Raw genomic sequence first — 19566 nt, forward strand, 5'->3', positions numbered from 1 at the left:
AACGCCAGTCTATGGCGAAAGATAAATTATTTTCTGGTCCCGATCGACTTGTGCCTTGGATTATACATATATTGTTTTTGAGAACAAAAAATGATTTTACATGTCAAGAATGTCACAGTTTGTCGCAAGATAGTTAAGTAAAACGATATGGCAAATACGTAATTAAACGAACTACAAGTCCAAGTCGCTTACCTTACGTCACCACATTTTCCTTCCACTCTTCGGTTCTGTCTGCCCTTACAGTAAAAGATACATTATCTTTTAAATTCACACACATCATATGTGAAATTCATACCACAATCCGAACGGGACCAAAAAATAATTTTGATCTCTCCATTAACTCCCGTTCATATTTTTTCGAAAGATAGGTCCCATGGACTGGAAGTAGAAGGGCGGGACTTCGGCTCTCTATTATTTGAGTACAATGACAAAAATGAATCAAAGTGGTTGAGCACTATGTACTTTATTCAAAAATCCATTATATTAACTTAGAACATTTGTGGTGAAATAGCTTTTTTAAAAATTCGAGCTAATACAACCCATTTTCTTTTACTGACTTGTACTGTTCGGGTTTAAATTTACACAAAATATGATTTTCATTTTCAGAAGTTTGTCAAACTTTGAAGGATGACTAAAAGCTGTTTTAATCTAGTTCTACTCTGATAACTGAGTTTGAACTCTATGAATGAATGAATATGAAGCAAAGGTAATCAATCAAATCTTACATTGTACAGTTTCTCTAAAGACGAGGAGTTTGAGCTAGTGGTCTCTGAGGATGGATGGAGGCTTTCAGACCAAAGTTTAGAACAAACTGATAAACTGGCTGCAGTCATAACAGGCCCAGTCTACCTACCTGGAGGAAGGAGGCTGATCAGTCTCAACTCATCTAACAGCCTTCATGAGGAAACCTGTGTCTGCTGTGTCTGTGTTGGATGGATTGTATTGTTGTAGCAGAACTCAACAGAACTGCAAAGGATCCATCAAAGGTTTCAGAAACAGACCAAAAGACTTCAACGTTCCTCTCATCCTCTCAGTACTGTCATCTCCTCTGACTGTGTTCATCCAGTTCTGCTCTCACGGTTTTACTGTCAGAGTCAAACATCTGAACCAGTGGCCCACAAACTCTGGGAGGTTTGGTACTTCACAAGAAACAGTGAAGGAATACTTCAGACAGTGAGTCACAGTAAAACACTTAGAGACATTAATTCTTTCAAAGCTTTTAAAATGCTTTTAAAAACTTTATTTATCAAAATTAGTCCAAGACACTTATAGATTTACTGATAATACACACAAATAAAAACATATATTCATTTATATGATGGGAAAATTAAAATACTCAACAACAGAAGACCAAAGTTCCTGTTATAGTTATAACATGTCACATAAACTGCTGCAGCATTTAAACTTATTGTAACTATAGATTATTCAGTTTTTCCAAAATCACAATATTCATCACTTCTTAGCATCAGCTGCTCCAACTGTGGGCCACGTTTCTTGCTGCATTAATGTGTTAGCATCTCTTCAATGTTCACCTGGTAAAGATGATCACAACCAGCCTCTTCTTTGTAGCCTCCTGCTGCAGGTAGATTAAACCTACTGAATCTGATTCAGTCTGAAGTTAATAAAGTTAATCTACAGGTTGATTAGAAGATTAAACAGTCCGATTAAATCACACGACTCATTTCAGGTTGAGCATTTCTCCGTGTTTGTTTGTCTATGGTGTCTGGTTCTACATCAGGTGTAGGCTTTAATCCATTGGCTATACTCACCTTTCCTTTAGCTGACAGTGGACAAGAGGCAACGGACAAATGACAGGTCAGTCACAGAGCTGACATCCAGAGAATCATTCAGACACACATTCACACCTAGCAGCAATAAAAACACTGACAGTAATGTGTGAAGCTAATAATGCAGTAAATGTAGTCTATTGACCTTTATTCATATAAACTGTTTAACATGTGTCATATCAAACAGATTTATCCAGAAAGAAAAAGAAAATTTACCAAAGAACATCTCAACTCTCAACACTACAAACACAAACTGTACAATCAAAGCTGATTAACTTTAAAACAAATCTACTAATTTAATATGAGCATTGACTATGTGAAGAGTTTCTATGATTGAATGTAATAGTAGTTACTGGTGGTTTGAACTGGTTTTAACAGTAAGTGTAGCTTAATACTGCAGCTCACAGATATCTGAGGGCAGCTAAACAAATAAAGACGTCAGGCAACAACTGACCATATCATTCTGGGACAAACTGTGATCTGATCGTATGCTGTACACAGCTGTGAACAAAATCAAATGTACTGGCTGGACAGTTCTTATGAGCTCGCCATCACTGTGTCCTTTGATTATTGTTTTAGAAATCAGTCAATGGGGAACAGGAGTTAAATCATCAGCATCATTTATTAAGTCACTGTGTTGAAACAGGCTGTATTCATGTTAATGAGCATTAGCAGATGAGAAGCTATATATGTATATGTATGTATATATATCAGGATAGAAGGAAAACACTTTTATCATCAACATCAAAATAATGTAATAATAAAACATTACATTCAATCTTGTATCAAAGACCTTTGGTAGAGAGACCCTTCACACCAAACACAACCACTCATTAAATGAGAGAATCATTTTAAACGTTAAACGCCACGAAAGAGATAGACTTAAATCTATATATACACTACTAGTCTAGATAGATCCACAAACATCCAACCCTCAAAACAAATGATGGAATAGAAACCACAATAAAGACATTTTTCACTGATACAACTTCATGTAACAGAGACAGAGAAGACATTTAATGTTTAGTAAAGATGTGAATAGAATTTATTATGTGGAGGCTCTATTTTAACTTTTAAACAACTCCTCAACTTCTATCTGGAGTTTACCTGTAGTACAATTAGCTCCATCACAACTATCTATGTTTACATGTTAGATGGTTATAAAGGCACTCTTTGTTATGAGGTGTGACATCAGTCTACTTGTTGTCATGTTACAAATGCAGCATCTATATCAGGAAGGACATTTTCATACCTGCTTTACCCAAAGACACATACAGTTATAAACTTTATGCTTCAATACATTCAGAACTCTGCCTCAGAAGACTGACTAACACCAGAAGAAGAGTAGTATTATTGCTTTGGTGACCTCTCTGTTTTCAAACTACTAGTCTGAAAAGCCTCCTGTCTGTGATCTGGATGGTCTCTGAAGTCATCTTTAAATTTAAATCAAAAGCATTTGGTGAAGCTGCTTTTAGTTGTTACGCTGGAACCATCTGAGAGTTGAGAATATCAACTAAATGTTTATTATCATAAACCAAATATCTTAATGTACATATACTGTATGTACATAAATGTGTTATTCTCATAATCGGTTTATTTCATTGTATATATGATATTATTGATCAATGTCATTATTATTATTATTATCATCATTATCATTATCATTATCAGCAGTAGTAGCAGTAGTTATTTATTTCATCAGTGTGTGTGACTGAAAGGAAAGATTCCACTCAGTTAAATGCTGCAGGTTCCTCATAGAGTTCTCCTTCCTCTTCTGATTGTCACTTGTTTCTGTTCAGACAAATAATAAAAAAGTTATAAATAAAAAGCAATATCACAAATCCAAAATACATAAACAAGTAGAATGTGTGACAAATGTTACATAAATATCTTAATATGTAAACAAAGGTAAGACACCTAGAGTATGTTACACATGTAGAACAGAGATGTCTGTTACCTTTCATCAGTGCTGTGTAGATGAATGACCTGATCTGTTCTCAGCGTCTGAGGAGAACAGAACATAAAATTATTTGAACAATAATAAAACAAAGGACAAAAAAAAGTATATGATTTATTCATGGGAATTTTAATGGATGAAAACTGACACTGCCTTTATGTACACATGATTTTCTTGTTTCATTTTTCTTTACAGCTTTTCCTGTTCAGTGAATGAGATGAGCTGGGTGGAGGGTTATGAAAATAAAGCAAACACAGCCATATGTTGGAAAAAGAGATGGGTAAACATAAAGAAGCCTCCAAACAGGTAAAGGACAAAACGGAAAAACACGTAAGTATGAAAACAGTTTCCTGAAAAGATGCACCAATGTTGAGAAATTGATCTCGTGACGACACTTTCATGGACTGTTACGTGCCAGACAGGGGCTGTTGGAGCCTATTAATTCTTTGTATTTTGGAAATGCTAAGGATAATGATTAACTATTATTTATTAAAATTGTTTTTTGCTGCTCAAGCTCCTCCTCCTAGTCAGATCATCCTCCTCCTGTGATTAAGGAGTGAGGACAGCTGGTTTGCTTGGAGTCTGTTTTTTGTTAAAGGAATGAAAGGAGTGAGGAGTGAAATAGTAGCCATAACAGGGGCAGTGTATTTTTCTTGGTTTTTCTCTCCCTCTCTCTCTCTCCCTCCCCTGTGTGTTCAGGTGATACTGGTGATACCGCAAGTGATTCCACCTGGGAAGTCTGTCAGAGCCTGCTGATTGGTTGGTTTATCCAATTGCCACCACAGGACCTACTTCAAAAGCATCCAGCCACAGGCTCCTCACTCTCTACTTTCCCTGCACCTGATTTGCTGCTGCATGCTAGTTGTGCTGACTGCTTGTAGCTTGTTTTGAGAACCACATGGTTCAATCTCTGCCCTTTGCTTGTTGCTCGGCTCGATTGTTCTTTTGTTTTCTGTCACCTACCGTGGTATTGAGACGTGTGGACCCTTTCTGTTTGATTTATTTCAGTTGTGGTGGAAGGTGCGGACCAGAGGTAAGATTGGGGTACCCTTTACACTCCACCACGTAGGATTCCTTTGTTATACACACTAGGATTATTGGTTGGTGCCACCCATGTAGTTCTGGTAACGTTTTTTAGTAGAAAAGATAGTTAGGCCCTTTTTGTTTGTTGTTTTCTATATGGCAGTGTGTTAGCCAGGCCTAGTTTTGTTTTATTGATTTCATTTATTTGGCTCAACCACGTGGTCCAAATCTTCCCCACTGTTTTTGTTTTGAGGAGATTTTGTTTAATCATCTTTTTGTATTTCAATAAATATTGTTAAACATTTTGTTACACCAGACTTGAGCATTGGTTGTATTGTGTTTGTCCCTGATTTTCCCCTGGACACACTTAGGGACGTAACATGGACATTTGGCAACCTTTAGTAGATTACCTGCATAAGGATCCAAGTGATATTATCCAGAGGGGAAACACTAGCTTAGAAGGTCCCAGATTGAGTTGACTGGTGATGATACATTTCAAATAACAAGTACAAGGACACATTTTTCTTCATTTGTTGATACACTGTTGTTTTGTTTGTTTTTCTTCTACATTATTTGAATTTTGCTTATTCATTTCCTCCCTTAGCTCAGACCACTACTTAAAGATGTATGATTAAATGCATTGCTGATATGTTATGAAAATAAAATCTGATTATTAAAAAAGCAAGAGACATAAAAGCTGGGAAACATTGTTCTACTGTGAAATTTAAGACACTTACATTTTCTTCTACACTTTTAAATTTATTACTGTTGTTTTTAACTTGGCCCTGTCATAAATTGGTCATTTTCAAACATGCAAGGCTACACAAATTAGACATAAGTGATTTAGGCGTAGGCCTATTAGGGTAAATACATTGCACTAGTTCATGTTGCTCCTCCTGGGAGGTTGAGGGCTCCGATGACGTGCCCCCAGGAATCCCCTCCATCATCGGACGCCCTCGATTGATACTGATCGCCAACTCCTCCACAGGGGTGAGGGGGGACACCGCTGGCCCAGAACCAGTCTTCCTCTCCTCTGCTTTCTTCCTATTGGCTTTGAAATGAATGTACCTTGTTGCAATATGGCAATTCAAGAATATAATACTGGATAAGTGATGTCTAAGATGATGCACCCAGATATATCTTACCAAGTTGGACAATGTTTTTATATTTTGTTTTGACCTGCGGCCACGTTCTCTTGAGGGCGGTCGGGTTACATCTAATTAAAAATAATACAATATATGACAAGGTATTCTATAGTATAAGAAAGTCTCATACAAAGCAGTTAATATGTAGCCTAATATCTACTGAATTATTGTGCTTCTGACACATTAGTGTGCTATAGCCTACTAAACTTACGCATTTACGCGGTCGGCAAGTCTCTGCCAAGCAAGATCTCGTTCCTTGGCAGACGCGCAAGTATTGCTTTTTTTCGTGATTATCGCTCTTTCCTCCTCGTACGCCTCGAGCAGAACTTGCTGCTCCGCTTCAGAAAAATAGGCTGCTCTGCGCTTTGCCATTTTTACTCATGGTTTCGACTCTCAATAGATGATGCCTTTATAACTTCGCCGTGATCACGCACAACTCTAGGTTAAACAATCCGGGGTTGATTGAACTGATTGCTAACCGGTGTTTTGGAACCGACAGCTCGGGTTTAGTCGCCTCAGGTTCAGACAACCCAGAGGTTAAGTTTTATCTCAGTGTTTGTTAAACCTGCTTTCTGGAATACCCCCCAGGACTGTGAGAGTTTGTTTAATCATGGTTTGAGAAATCAAGTAGAATGAGGCCATGAAATGAATCCCTTTAAGTTATTTTCCTCCATGTTACAAACCCAAAATGATTAAACAAAAAGTTGCATTGACACAGTTAAAACCAATATGTCAGACAGAACTAGAATGAGACAACATTTACCTCTGAATCAGTGGTGTGTCGCTGCCGTCACTTCCCACACTTCCCACACTTCCCATAGAGGAATCATCAGAAGACAGAGACACTGAGAACAAAACAGCAAAGGACAAAATTTAACGTGATTTATTTATGGAGCATATTTGAATAGAAGGACAAACAAACAGACAGAACAACCTGTCCTCTTCAAAAGTACTGGAGAGTTTTCAGGTGGAGTCTTCTTGTCTACAAAAAAAAAAATACTATCACTGTCACAACTTTCTCTGTAACATTGTTATTAGTTTGTAATGTTAGGATTAATTTAATTAAAAAAAAATTAAATAAAGGAAATAAATATATATACACCGATCAGCCACAACATTAAAACCACTGACAGGAGAAGTAAACAACATTGAGCATCTTGTGACAATTCATTGTTCTGCTGGGAAACTTCTGGACCTGGCATTCATTGGTGTGGATGTTACTTAGACATGTAGCACCCACCTAGACCAGACCAGACACCCCCACCCCATAGCAATGACACTCCTTGATGGCAGCAGCCATCCCCAGCAGGATGCAGCCTGACACAGACACACACACAAAAACGCTTTAGGAACAACTAAAAAAAACCTGAAGAACAGCACAAGGTGTTGACCTGGCCTCCAAATTCACTAGATCCCAAACTGATCAAGTATCTGTGGGATGATCCACAGAGGCCCCTCCCCTCAAAGACCCCCCCACTAACACCACAGGAAACCCTCAGAAGGAAGAATGTCCATTCTCTGATGAGTCACCACAAGGGAGACCTACACGATATTAGGAAGGTGGTCATAATGTTATGTCTGATCGGTGTAGATGCAGTAGATAGATAGATAATACCATATTTATTCTATAATAAGTTTCTATATTTTATTTTATTTTATGCGTAACAACACCAAAGCAAATTCCTTGTATGTACAAACATGCTTGGCAATAAAGTCTTTTCTGATTCTGATAAATTTATTCACAGACAATTTATGGATGAACCAACAGACCTGCAGTCTTGCAACTTTCTGTAGGAGCATCAAGTGAAGTCTTCATGTCTGAAAAAAAGAGTAATGTTATCCTTCTAGTCATTGAAGACAACAATTTGTTCCAACTAAATAATAATAACAAATATTACAACTCTATCATCATAATTTTCAGGGATTTTGTCAACGTCATGAGATCTAAACCACTTTTGATGGTATGAATGTAAATAAGGTTTTACTGACCAGGCTGAGTTTTGGCTGTAAAAACAAGGACAAACAATTCAGTTATCATATTTGTAGATAAAATTATACTAACCTTTCCCTTCTGCTCATTCAAACTGGTTTAAAAATCCTTCTACTCTAACCCTAACCCTACCGTGTTTTGGTTTTGTTCTCTCACCTGTCTTCTTTTTGTAAACAATGAATCCAATCACAGCGATGGCAACAAGAAGAATCACTGCAGCAGCAACGATGCCGATGATCATGAAGGGAGGGTTCCCTAAACCAGAACAGATGAAGTAGATCACAATAGAATGACATCAATTTACCAATCGCATAACAATGAAAATATAGTCTGTTTATAGTTAGCATATGTTTATCCTGCTGTTCTTGTTAAACGTTACTCTCTGTATTTATATATCATTATTTAGTTTGTTTTTAGCTGTGAATCTATGCTGCTTCCTGTCACATGTTTGTTCTTACACTGTGTATAATCACTAAAACTTCTTCTGACAAAATATAACCACAAGAAATTATTTTAATGTACTTTAAAATGTTTAAAACACAAATAATAACTTAGTTTCCAAGTAATATAACAGGGTTAAACAATGATTAAAATATGGGGGACATGCTTTGGTTAACCACTAAAAACGACTTTTCTTATTAAAACATAATCATAATTAGCCTACTTAGGACATTTGTTGTTGATCATACGCTGTCATTATTTAGAATACATAGTGTGGAGCATGATTTAATAACACTGGAAATGCAGCTATATTATCCATCCATACATTATCTATGAGTATCACCACACACATAGAGCTCTTCAACCAATTTACAACCAAATAAGTTTTAATCAAACAGGTTGTCTTTGGTTTCTAAGAGGAACCCCAGGAAGACAGAAAACATGTAAACTCCACGCAGAAAAGTCCCGACTGGCTGGCACTTTTGAGTCCAGACACTGCATCACTGTACACCTGTATCTGTATTATTTATACACAGGTTGCTTACATCCACTCAGTGAACAACCCTAATGGTTGTCTATGTGGTTCACTTTAATAGGTCTATATACGCATAAACAAACTGCTGACAACTTGTAAATGCTCTGAAATGTTGACGGTTTCACAGCTACAGTGAGGGGCCAATTAATTTTCAGGAAGCATGCAACTCACTGGGTCCCTGTTAAAACCCAACACTTTTAACGTTCGGGTCTGGGCTTTATCAATAATTTAATGTCTGAAAAAGCCGGCATAGTTGGGGATAAACCAAGTGTCACTCTCCGGGTCTAAGCAATGAAGCCCATGATAAAGTGCAAAAAACTGCACTTTATCAAGTGACAGTGTGAGGCTGGCTCCAAAAAGGAGCAGATGTCCATAGACCCCCATGTAATGGGATGGACGTAAACATTACAACGCATCTATGCATTTAGGTAGTTATCGTCATCACTGACGTTGACCAGAGGCTGCAGCCCCAGAAGAAACTGACAAGAGGACACATAAGATAGAAGAATTTCTCGTTCAACACAAATAAGGACATACAAAACATAGCAGTACACTAAGTGTGATTTCTACCTTAATACCTTCTGATCTCTTACCTTCGTTGCTTCTGATGTCCCTCTTGTCCAGTTTGGTAACAATGTCCTTCACACCAGAAAGCTGGAACACACATTCGTACTTAGTCCAGTCTGGGACTGATGAGACATCCAGGTCAACATTCATCTGGAAGGATCCATCATGGTTGGGGAGGATCTCTCCTTGTTCCACTCCTTCATGAATCTCCTCTCCATCTTTCCTCCAGAACATCATGGCTCTGTCAGGGTAGAAACCTGTAGCGTGGCAGCTGACTGGAGAGGAGGGAGTCTTCTGGAGGAGAGACACTGAGGGGAGAGCTGGAGAGAGAGAAAGAGAGAGAGAACAAAGACAGCTAAGTTTCTGTATTACAGCTAACTGCATGGTGTCATTTCTATAGATGTAGTGAATGGTTTAGTTACACATATTAATATATATATATACTGTATATACATCATGTGAAGTGCTTATGAAAAGGAGATGATTTTACATCAGATGAGAATGATATTAAGAAAAGACATCAGGAGGGAGTAAGAGACAATTTACAAAGGCCAGAGGGGAAGAGAAGCAGATGGAAAGATAAAAACAACTAATTGGTGATAAAAAGAACAACATGAATGGCAAAAAAAGCGGTGATAAATATATAAAAGACTGAAAAATGAGAGAAAGAGAAAAGACTGTAAACTGAGTGTAAACAGTTGGTCAAACATTATAATGCTATGGTAGAAAAGTAACTGAGGAATATGAACATTGAGTTCATTACACTAACTGAGGTCATGTGATTTTACCTTTTCTCATCAGAGAGCTCCTCCCATAGTTCAGATACTTTTTCAACCACTCAGGACATTCCTGGGTGAGGTAGTTCTTCCAGCCTACAATGTCATCTTTGACACGGTCCCATTTGTGTTTGGTGATGACAGCCTCTGGTCTTGGAGCGATCCAGTCCTCTTCCTTCAGGTTGAATGCCATGAAGTCTTCTCCATCATAACCATCCTGATCATATCCATTTACCTCACCAGTCTCATCATCCCATTCACAGCCATACATCTTCTGGACAACGTGGACACCTGAGAGACAGAGACAGAGACAGAGAGCTTGCAGTGAACCAGACTCAGATCACATCACAATCATCTATCATTTCATTATTTTATTTAATATCAAATCTTCACCACAGAGCTCCACTCATCAACAGATACAGAGGATCAACTCCTACTGTTCTTACTGGCCTGATGGAAACTACTGGACATTTTAGACAGAGACAGAACAGACTGACAGGAGACAGGGACACAGTGGGAAACCCTACATCCTTTACAATATCCATCAATTATTATTTTATTCTTTAAAATAAATAAATCACAACTGTTTTAAATGGTCAGAAACAAAAGCAGCTAAAGACTGGTTTTACTAGAAGCAGTTATTATAAAATCAAAGTTGTCATTGATTGATGTTCTATTGATCAACCAGTCCATTCATTAACTTAACACTTAAATATTATGTGTTTATTGTGGCACAGAAACACTATGGACAAATAAAGGTTAGTGGAATCTAATCTACTGTAGTTCTACTATATTATGGACACACTGTATTAGAAGAGTTCATCTAAACTGTTTTCTTCAACAAATTTACATCTTCAGCTAAGGATCTGATGAAAGATCTGTGATCAGTACAGTAGAGTTCATTTAAAACACAAACTGAAATCTAACTTTACTCATAAATCAAAAATATAAAAAGAGCTTCAATGTGAAATGTAAAGAAATGTGATTTTCCTCTCATATCACAGCTTGTAGTGTTTGTCTTTTAGTTTGTGTTTCTTATTTGTTTTAGTTTGTGAGTCTCAGTTTTTCTTTGAGCTTCTTCAAAGAACTCTGATGATATTAGCATTCGACCAGCAGCTCGCTCTAAAAGTTAACATTTCATTTCTATTCACGGTCAGTTTGTCACTGATTTATTTGTGAAACCTCGCTGCTAATAACAGATAACCTTCTGGAAAGTTAAGACGTCTACAGTTCTCTGACATTTACTGTGAGCCAACACTAGCTAGCTTGTTAACATTATGTGTATTTATGACAAATTACTAAAGATTTTGAACCACAATAAAATGACTAACTAGATAAAGACATTACTAAATAATTGTCTCGTTCTTATTTAGTTCAGAAAACAGTGAAACTCTTGTTGATCAGTCTGACAGACAGTCTGATCTGGTTCAACCTCCACTCAGTCCTCTCCTGCTCTCCACCATCAACTACAGCGTTACTGCATTTTAATAAACACACACAGTTCAGCTGCTGTCATTTAATTCTATAGTTAGTGATGCAGTGCTACGCAATGCAAACTATTGACCCTCATAGCAAAGCTATGGGAGTCAATAGTTTGCAGTGCGAAGCACTGCAAACTATTGTTCTTCACTACGTTTTTTCTTCTTATTATTATTAAACTTTTTCCTACGGATTTTCGAAACTTTTCAACTCAAATACCGTTCGTCGCACACAGACACAAAATACATCAAAACGTGCGTCTCGATCGGACTCGGTGTGCTTCTATACAGTTCTTTCAAACAAGATTTTTTCGCGACGTAGTTTACGGTTTGGTCAGGGTCGCAGTTTACGTTTTGGTGAAATTTGGGGGAAAAAATTAAAAATCAGCGTTTATAATGGGGCTCTATGGGCCCACTCTGACCGACACTCTAACTTCAGAGTTTCGGTGATATTCTGAAAAAAAAAGGTTCAATCTCACGTGGTGACCACAGATTTTGAGGTACAGAGATAAAAAATACGTAAAAACGTAGGGATTTTTGTTGGCTTTCAGATGGTGTGGGTTTTATTTGTGTGGGACGTACGGTTTGGGCTGCAGGCTCCTCCGAGCGAGGAGTGCGCCGACCAGTTTTCGAATTTTTCCCCATGTGTGTGTATGTGGAAAGCGAGAGCGATTTTTCGACGATTTTTCACGTCGCATACTTTTTTTCTAAAACGACTACGGCCACAATTTTCGCAGTAGGCGCGTGGGAACAACACTAAATTGTAGAAAACCCTTGGCTGACGCTCACGATGTGTTCGTTTTCCCGATAGGACTTGTAGTTTTTGATTTATGAGCATTTGTTCGGAGGGCAAATCCTAGTTTGCACTTTCCCTCTGACTCAGGCAGAGGTGAGAGAGAGAAGGAGACTTCAGCGTCAGTTGACCCTGGTAGCCATGACAACCAGACCCCAACCAGCTTACACACGCAGCAGGAGGGGACGAGAGGCGGGAAAAGAGCTCTCAGTGGAAAACATGATCTGCCAAAACATTAAAACCCCCCAAACCATTACTGCAGTACTGTAGGGGGCCACTGCTAACAGACGCTAACGACTAGCCGCCCAGTGATTTAGCCGACGACTAGCCTTCCAGCATAGCGCATGTATGTTAGCAAGCTAGCGGAGCTAACGGAGCTAGCTAGCCGCTACCTTAACGCCGCGGACTCAACCGCGGAGTTAGCCTCGAGCTAACCGCTAGCTAACCGCTAGCTAACCGGGATTTAACCGCGGACCCGCGGGAGTTAAACACGAATTAGCCGCGGCAGTTAGCCGTGAGCTAACGCGGAGGCTAGTGGGGTTAGCCGCCGGCTAATTCGCCGCGTTGCAAGCCGGGGGCTTATCACAGTAATAATGTTGAAGTTTTACAATTTAAAGGGAAGATATTTTTAAATTAAACTGTGTCAAACTGAAAAATATATTATTCCACCACATAAAGTAGGAAACATTTATGGCTTGCAACAACATTAATGACAGTATATATATAATTGGAGTAATTTAATATAATATGTTTTTAATTAAATAAATAATGAGCTGTTGAACACTCATAAGAGTTATATTAAGTATGTTACATAACATTATTTGACATGTCTATTTGTCTGCCTATAGTTTTCCTCCAGCTGATCCAGACAGACTGCAGTGACGTCCAACATGAGACAAAGAGCTGGACTCGCAAGACAGTTTGAAGGTCTTCACTTCATCGCTGATTCCTTGTTACAGCCTGGATGTGTTAAGTTTAATATTATTGTTTTTCTAACTGTAAGACTGTGCCGTAAACTGTTCAACTATTGCTCAGGTAGGAGTAATGAGTTTTATTGTTAAAATTATTATGATTAACGATCAATTGTTACGATTTGCTCGTTCTTTGTCTGGGGATCCTAGTGAGGACAGCACTCTTAAAGGTGGGGGTGTGACGATCCCTCCCACTCTCTTCCTTATTTGATGCTGGCTTTCAGGTGGAGCTGGGAGGGGTCTGCTGCCTGTACCTGCCCTGCAGTTTGTAGAAGGGCGTAAAGGACGACCCTTCTCAGTGTCTCTCTCTCTCAGCCAGGCCTACTGCATCCTCCTCATCCTGTTTGGTTTGTTGTACCCTGCATGACATCAAACTCACACCCATCCAGTCAGAAGGAACCAGGCCTTAAATGACTATTTGAGTTGTGCTTTTTGTTATAGCTGCTGCTCATGGTAGTAAAGACATGCTACTTAGTAAAGACATTCGCGACGTAAGTCGCGAATACTTTCATACCTGTCTTGACCTGACCATTACTTTTTGTAGTCAAACATGAAATTATTTGCGACATAAGTCGCAAATAATTTCACCAGGATTATATTATGACTATATGAACAGGTGATCATTAAAGCATCATAGCATGGTAGCATCATTAAAGCATCTTAGCATCATAGCATTGTAGCATCATTAAAGCATCTTAGCATTGTAGTATCTTAGCATCATAGCATCTTAGTATAAGGAAAACACACACTTTATGACAACTACAGATGTTTAACATGTGTCTGCTTTGTTATTAGCTTGTTGCTTACATTTACTTATAACATTTGAAAGACATTTCAATTTTTTTGCATTGTCTTTGATAGGATTAAAGGGTTCCTGTGCTTCGACAGCTGAGAGTGATCATCGTTGATTCATCGCCCTCAACCATCGCAGAGCAGTATCGCCACCTCACCCACACACATACATTCACCACACCTTCATCTACACAGATTTAATTTAAGTATAACATATTACATTAATTTGTCTTAGATTAGATTATTTTACATTAGGTAGTTAGAGTTTAGGTAAAGGTTAGGGTTTAGGTTAGTTTGATAGGTTTGATAGCCTGTTAAGCTTTGAAAAGTATTTTGTCTTGTTTTTTTTTTTCTGTCTATTTTTTGTCAGCAGGATGCCTAGGAAGTCCAGACGTTCCATGGCGGTGAAGCAGCGCTGGAGGAGGCTCGACCTGGAGGAGCTGAGGTCCACCCCTTCCCCCCTGGAGGTATTTACACAGTAGATAAGCTTCTGTGCCACAATGACATCTGTCTGCGTGAAAATGGCTCTAGAAATGTTACATCTATTGTTTTCTCCTTAACTGCTGAGTTCTGTATGTGTTTGGTCTTAATGTTTCATCAGACGTCCCCCCCGGCCGGAGAGGAGCCTTCCCACCGACCCTGCTCTCAAGCTCGTCCCCCCGTTCGTGCTCGTGAGTATCTCTCAATGATCAATAAATTAATTCATTCATTCAGCATTGGAGCATCTTGGCATAGTAGCATCATCGTAGCATCGTAGCATCGTACTATCACAGCAATATAGCATGGTATCGCAGACTGCTGCGGCCACTGCATCACTCTCGCGATTTCCCGCAGGGGAATTGTCTAGTTTCTGTTCCTGTTGTCACATGAATGATCATAAACAGTGATTTGATTGTGGCTCATTAATGCTAACGCTACCTGCTAAACCAGGCTAACTCCTCCACTGTGGCGCTGAGACGCTTTTTAAATCACTATTTTAGGATCATGACGTCAAAACCAACATAAATGCTGTTTAATAACTACACCTGTATATTGTGTGGTCACAGAGAGCACCCTGTCTGAGCAGGTAGACCACACTGTTACTGTATTTAATCAGAATATGAAGGAAAATCTCTGGTTTCAGGTGTAGAAGATGCTTTCTAGATCATTTCACTGACAAACATCTTCACTAACTAGTAGGATCATTTCATCCTCTCTCCATCTGTCCAACTCTTAACTAAAAACTAATCATCAGTTCCCTGTCATTTTTATATTTTTAATGAAAATAAGCAGCATCTCAGCTCAACAGCACAGAAGCTACAACTTTCCTGCTTTTACTAAGAATTTATGAGCCACAATCAAATCACTGTTTTTATGCTCATTCGGTTCCGACGGCAGAAACAGAAAAATAATTCAATGAGAGCAGTTAAACAGTGAGTGTGTAAATTAAAAGACAGGATACGAGACGGTGGAGACTAGGAGAGGACTGAATGGAGGTTTAACCAGATCAGACTGTCTGTTAAACTCATCATCACATGTTGGCTGTCATCTTTATTTATTTTTCTATTTCTCAACTAAAAAGGAACAAGAAAATATTCAGACATTTCTTTTCCTCAGTGATCAGGTGTTTCAGTTTGGTTTGAGATCTTTCCATAAAACAGATGTAGCTGGTTCAGAGTGTATGAACAGGCTAATGTTGGCTCACAATAAATAGCAGTAACTTCCTCACTAGTGTTGGAGACACGGTGAGATTATTTTCCAGAAGGTAATCTGATGTCAGCAGGAAGGTTTCATGTATCAGTGATGAAAACAGACAGAGGAAATAACTTCAATCTCTACTTTTACTGAGTGCTACTGGTTGAATGCTAACAGCATCAGAGGACTGTGGTCGCTTCTCAGAGCTGCCTGCAGGATGTGATTGACAGTTTATCTGACCAATAGAAGAGCAGCACAGAGACAAACCCCGCCCCTTGAAACATATGTCCTTTTACCATAAAGACAGCGACATGCAGAGGAAAAACTGAGACTCACAAACCAGAAGAAAGAAACATGAACTAAAACATAGGAATTACAAACTGATATCTGACTGTACATTAAATCATTTCTTTGTTTATCACATTGAAGGTTCTTAGTGATATTTTAAAATGATGATAAAACTGAGTTACAGTTTACATCTGATGGTTTACAATTCTACTTTTTTTTTTTATTAATGGATAAATTTAAATGAATTCCAGTTAGTTCAACATATTTAGAGCTCAAACTAATTGTTCTCGTCATTGTGGATGAATTGTCCTTTTTAATTTTAATCAAGAATTTGTTTATTTTTAACATTGTTGTCTCTTGTCGTGACATCTTGGGATCTTCATATTACTTATTTTCTTCAATCAAGTCAGCAGTATTTAATCTACAATGATGAACAAGTCAAACAGCAAATTGTTATATATGAGAACATCACTTAGAGACAGCAAATGTTTGGCATTTAAAAAAACCAACACAAAATGATTATGTGCTCTTCAAAACTGTCCATTCAAACTCTTCTGATAAACAAATTCCTTAATTTTTTCACCACCATACTGTATATGTTTATTATTGGATAAATAAATCAAGTAAAGTAGATCTAATCTCTGTAGTTGGATCGTATATTTATTTTAGGATGGACAAACTGTGGTCTGTAAAGAACAGTTAGCTGTGCTGTTGAACCATTTAAATAAAAGTGTGTGTGTGTGTGTGTGTGTGTGTGTGAATGTGTCACCTCCAGTCTGGTTTAAGCGCTGCTTGGCAATTACAATGTTAGCTTTGAAGACCTGCTCAGCACCAATGGAGATCTGAGTCTGTGTCTCCCAGTACTCAGGTCCTTCACTCTTGGCCATCCAGTCCTGCTTGGGGATCTCTTTTTTAATGACGCTGTCGTAGTAAGAGAAGGGTTGTCCATCTACCATTCCCACAGTCACAAACTCAGGGAAATCTTTAATTCCTGATGATGCCGTGTAGAAGTAGTGCAGTGTATGTGGAACTGTGGAACAATAATAATAATAATAATAGGTTACATAGAGGGAACCAGCATCTCAAACACAAACATGCTGCTATGGTTCAACCATGATACTTGATACATGAAAGATTTAAAAATGTGTAGTTATAAACAAATATACATATATTAACAAGCACCACAGCCACTATACACACATTGTTGTTTGACCCACCAAATCATTATTTGAAATTATTTTAAATGCGAGTTTAGCAGATTGACACTATTTCCATGTCACATAGTTTGGAAAATTATATCATCACAATTTCAGTAACATCACAGCCCAGTTACAGTACTATGAAAGTGTCATTGTAGCCTACAATGTATGTAAAACAAAACAACAACAACAAAAAAACTTTCTTCTTGTTTCTAAAGCTAAGTTAAAAAGAAGCTGAAGTGAATTCTGGCAGTTTTATCAGGTAAATAGTTGCTGTAACAATTTTATTGAGATAGTTGAATTATTTTTTCAAAAAGAAAAAAGGAAATATTTATTTTAAGATGAACATTGAAGTTAATCTTTATATTGGCAACAGACTAAAGTCGGCATGCGCTATCTTTTAGGACCGCAGTTTTATTCTTTTGTTCGTACATCCTTTCTTAAAATTAACGTTTATCCCAATCTTCCAAAAGTTTCATATTCTGGATGCACTTAATATTAAAAATAAGAACTTACTGATTTGTAAAAATAAATAAATAAATAAAAAACAATGATTCATTCAGTAAAGAGGCAACGTTATTGTTGGTATAGATTTATAAAAAATGACGATCGATCTATAAAATATTTGACTTTGTTAAATTATTGACCATCTTCGACGTCCAGGAATCTGAAACCTTCTCAAGAACAGTCAACACAGAGACAGAGAGAGCAAAGCGACTGTGTCCGTTTAGATGACTTTTATTATATCAAATAACCAAATGGACAAACTCACCAGCCGCTGCGCTGTGCAGGAGGACCATCACACTCAAAGCCACGAAAAACTTCATTGTCTTCTGTTAAAGAATCCACTGACAAATATGTTCAAATATAACTCTTATTTACTAGCCAGTGAGTGTCGATATTCTCACAGCGCCAGCCACCACCAAACTGAAAAGAAAGACCAATCCGGCTTCCGCCTCCTTTCAGCCAATAGGAATTTAAACAGTGCCTAGCGTCATTAAAATCTGGGTTGGTTTGCTCTATGAAGGTTATGAACGAAAGTGAAAGGTGCACTTTTTTTTTTTATTTAAGCCTGTACTGAAGGAGGAGGCGACAACCCGTGTGTTAATGTGGTATAAAGTCCATGCTAACTAACTCACACCTTGTAAAATGTTTGATACTGAAGTCTTAGTAAAATGATTGATGTTGATATCGGTTTATTCTTAATTGCTATGATTGTCCTGGAACACATTCATACAGACATTCATACATACAAACATATATTGACATTGAACTTCCACAAATTACATCAGAATATCATTATATTTATTAATGTCAGAGTGAATAAATGTGGTCAAGTGCTCCCTCCAGCGGTTCAAACCTCCAGTACAGTTTGTCCTGGAGGACAAGCTGTACTGAAGATCCATTTTGATCTCTCCTAAAAACTATTTATTTGACGGATTCCGGTTCAGGTTTGAAAACTATGAAGGAAATGTGTCCTTCATTGGTCATTTAACTGTACTGTTGTGAAGAAAAATCCTGATAAAGTCAACTAAACTATCCTAATGCATCCTGACACTTAGTTTAATTCCTCATATTCAGACAGTCATAAAACCCTTTCCTTTATAGGTTTGTTAAATTATTAACTATAGTCTACAATGACCCTGGCTATTGTGCAGGTAAATGCTCCAGAGCTAACAGGGAGCTGTGTTTTCTGAAAACTGACTGACTAACAAGCCCTCCAACTTATACGACCATAGGTCGTGTGTACATGCTCTTGAATACGACCCTCTGTCCTTAGACCCTCAATTTCACTAAGGAACAACTAATCCTGACATAAGTTTCTGCAGTACATTATATTTCTGATGTTTGAAGCATTATGAGTAATGTTATACTGCTAATTAAAAACATGTAGGTGCCTGACTACATAGTATGTACGTTGTGTACTACATGCATACTGTGTAACACAATGCACTTTTTTATCTAACTTGGCTGCACTAATTTATCACGTCATCTTCAAATATAGGCTGTTGTATACATATACAGAATGTTGATCATTTTACCAGGTATTACAAAATGCCTGCATAACTGAGGAATCAATGTGTCATTGGAAATTGTACATTTTCCAATAATTTTCAAACAATTTAACAGTAATACTTAATGCTGTCTAT

At 37.9% G+C, this 19566-nt stretch overlaps 1 protein-coding gene across 6 annotated transcripts; it reads right to left on the reverse strand.

The window, feature by feature from the left end:
• Positions 1-2390: 2390 nt before the first annotated feature.
• On the reverse strand, positions 2391-18356 carry LOC311501315 (class I histocompatibility antigen, F10 alpha chain-like). Of its 6 annotated transcripts, XR_014699505.1 has the most exons (14): positions 18189-18356; positions 16987-17247; positions 10234-10512; positions 9472-9765; positions 8059-8157; positions 7902-7916; positions 7683-7730; positions 6847-6894; positions 6676-6757; positions 5913-5983; positions 5639-5818; positions 3898-3966; positions 3745-3791; positions 2391-3578 (listed from the first exon to the last, which is right to left on the reverse strand). XR_014699505.1 is itself a non-coding variant. In XM_084563056.1 (13 exons), the coding sequence occupies exons 1-12, from the start codon at positions 18241-18243 to the stop codon at positions 3751-3753; spliced, it is 1473 nt and encodes a 490-aa protein (XP_084419182.1). In that variant the 5' UTR covers positions 18244-18356; the 3' UTR covers positions 2391-3578; positions 3745-3750. The 6 variants fall into 6 exon arrangements, 4 of the variants coding, with proteins under 4 accessions (XP_084419182.1, XP_084419183.1, XP_084419184.1 ...); XM_084563056.1 differs by lacking the exon at positions 3898-3966; XR_014699504.1 differs by lacking the exons at positions 5639-5818; positions 5913-5983.
• Between the last annotated feature and the right edge of the window lie 1210 nt (positions 18357-19566).

The sequence above is a fragment of the Chelon labrosus genome, assembly GCF_963514085.1.
Source record: "Chelon labrosus genome assembly, chromosome: 16".
Taxonomy (NCBI): Eukaryota; Metazoa; Chordata; class Actinopteri; order Mugiliformes; family Mugilidae; genus Chelon; species Chelon labrosus.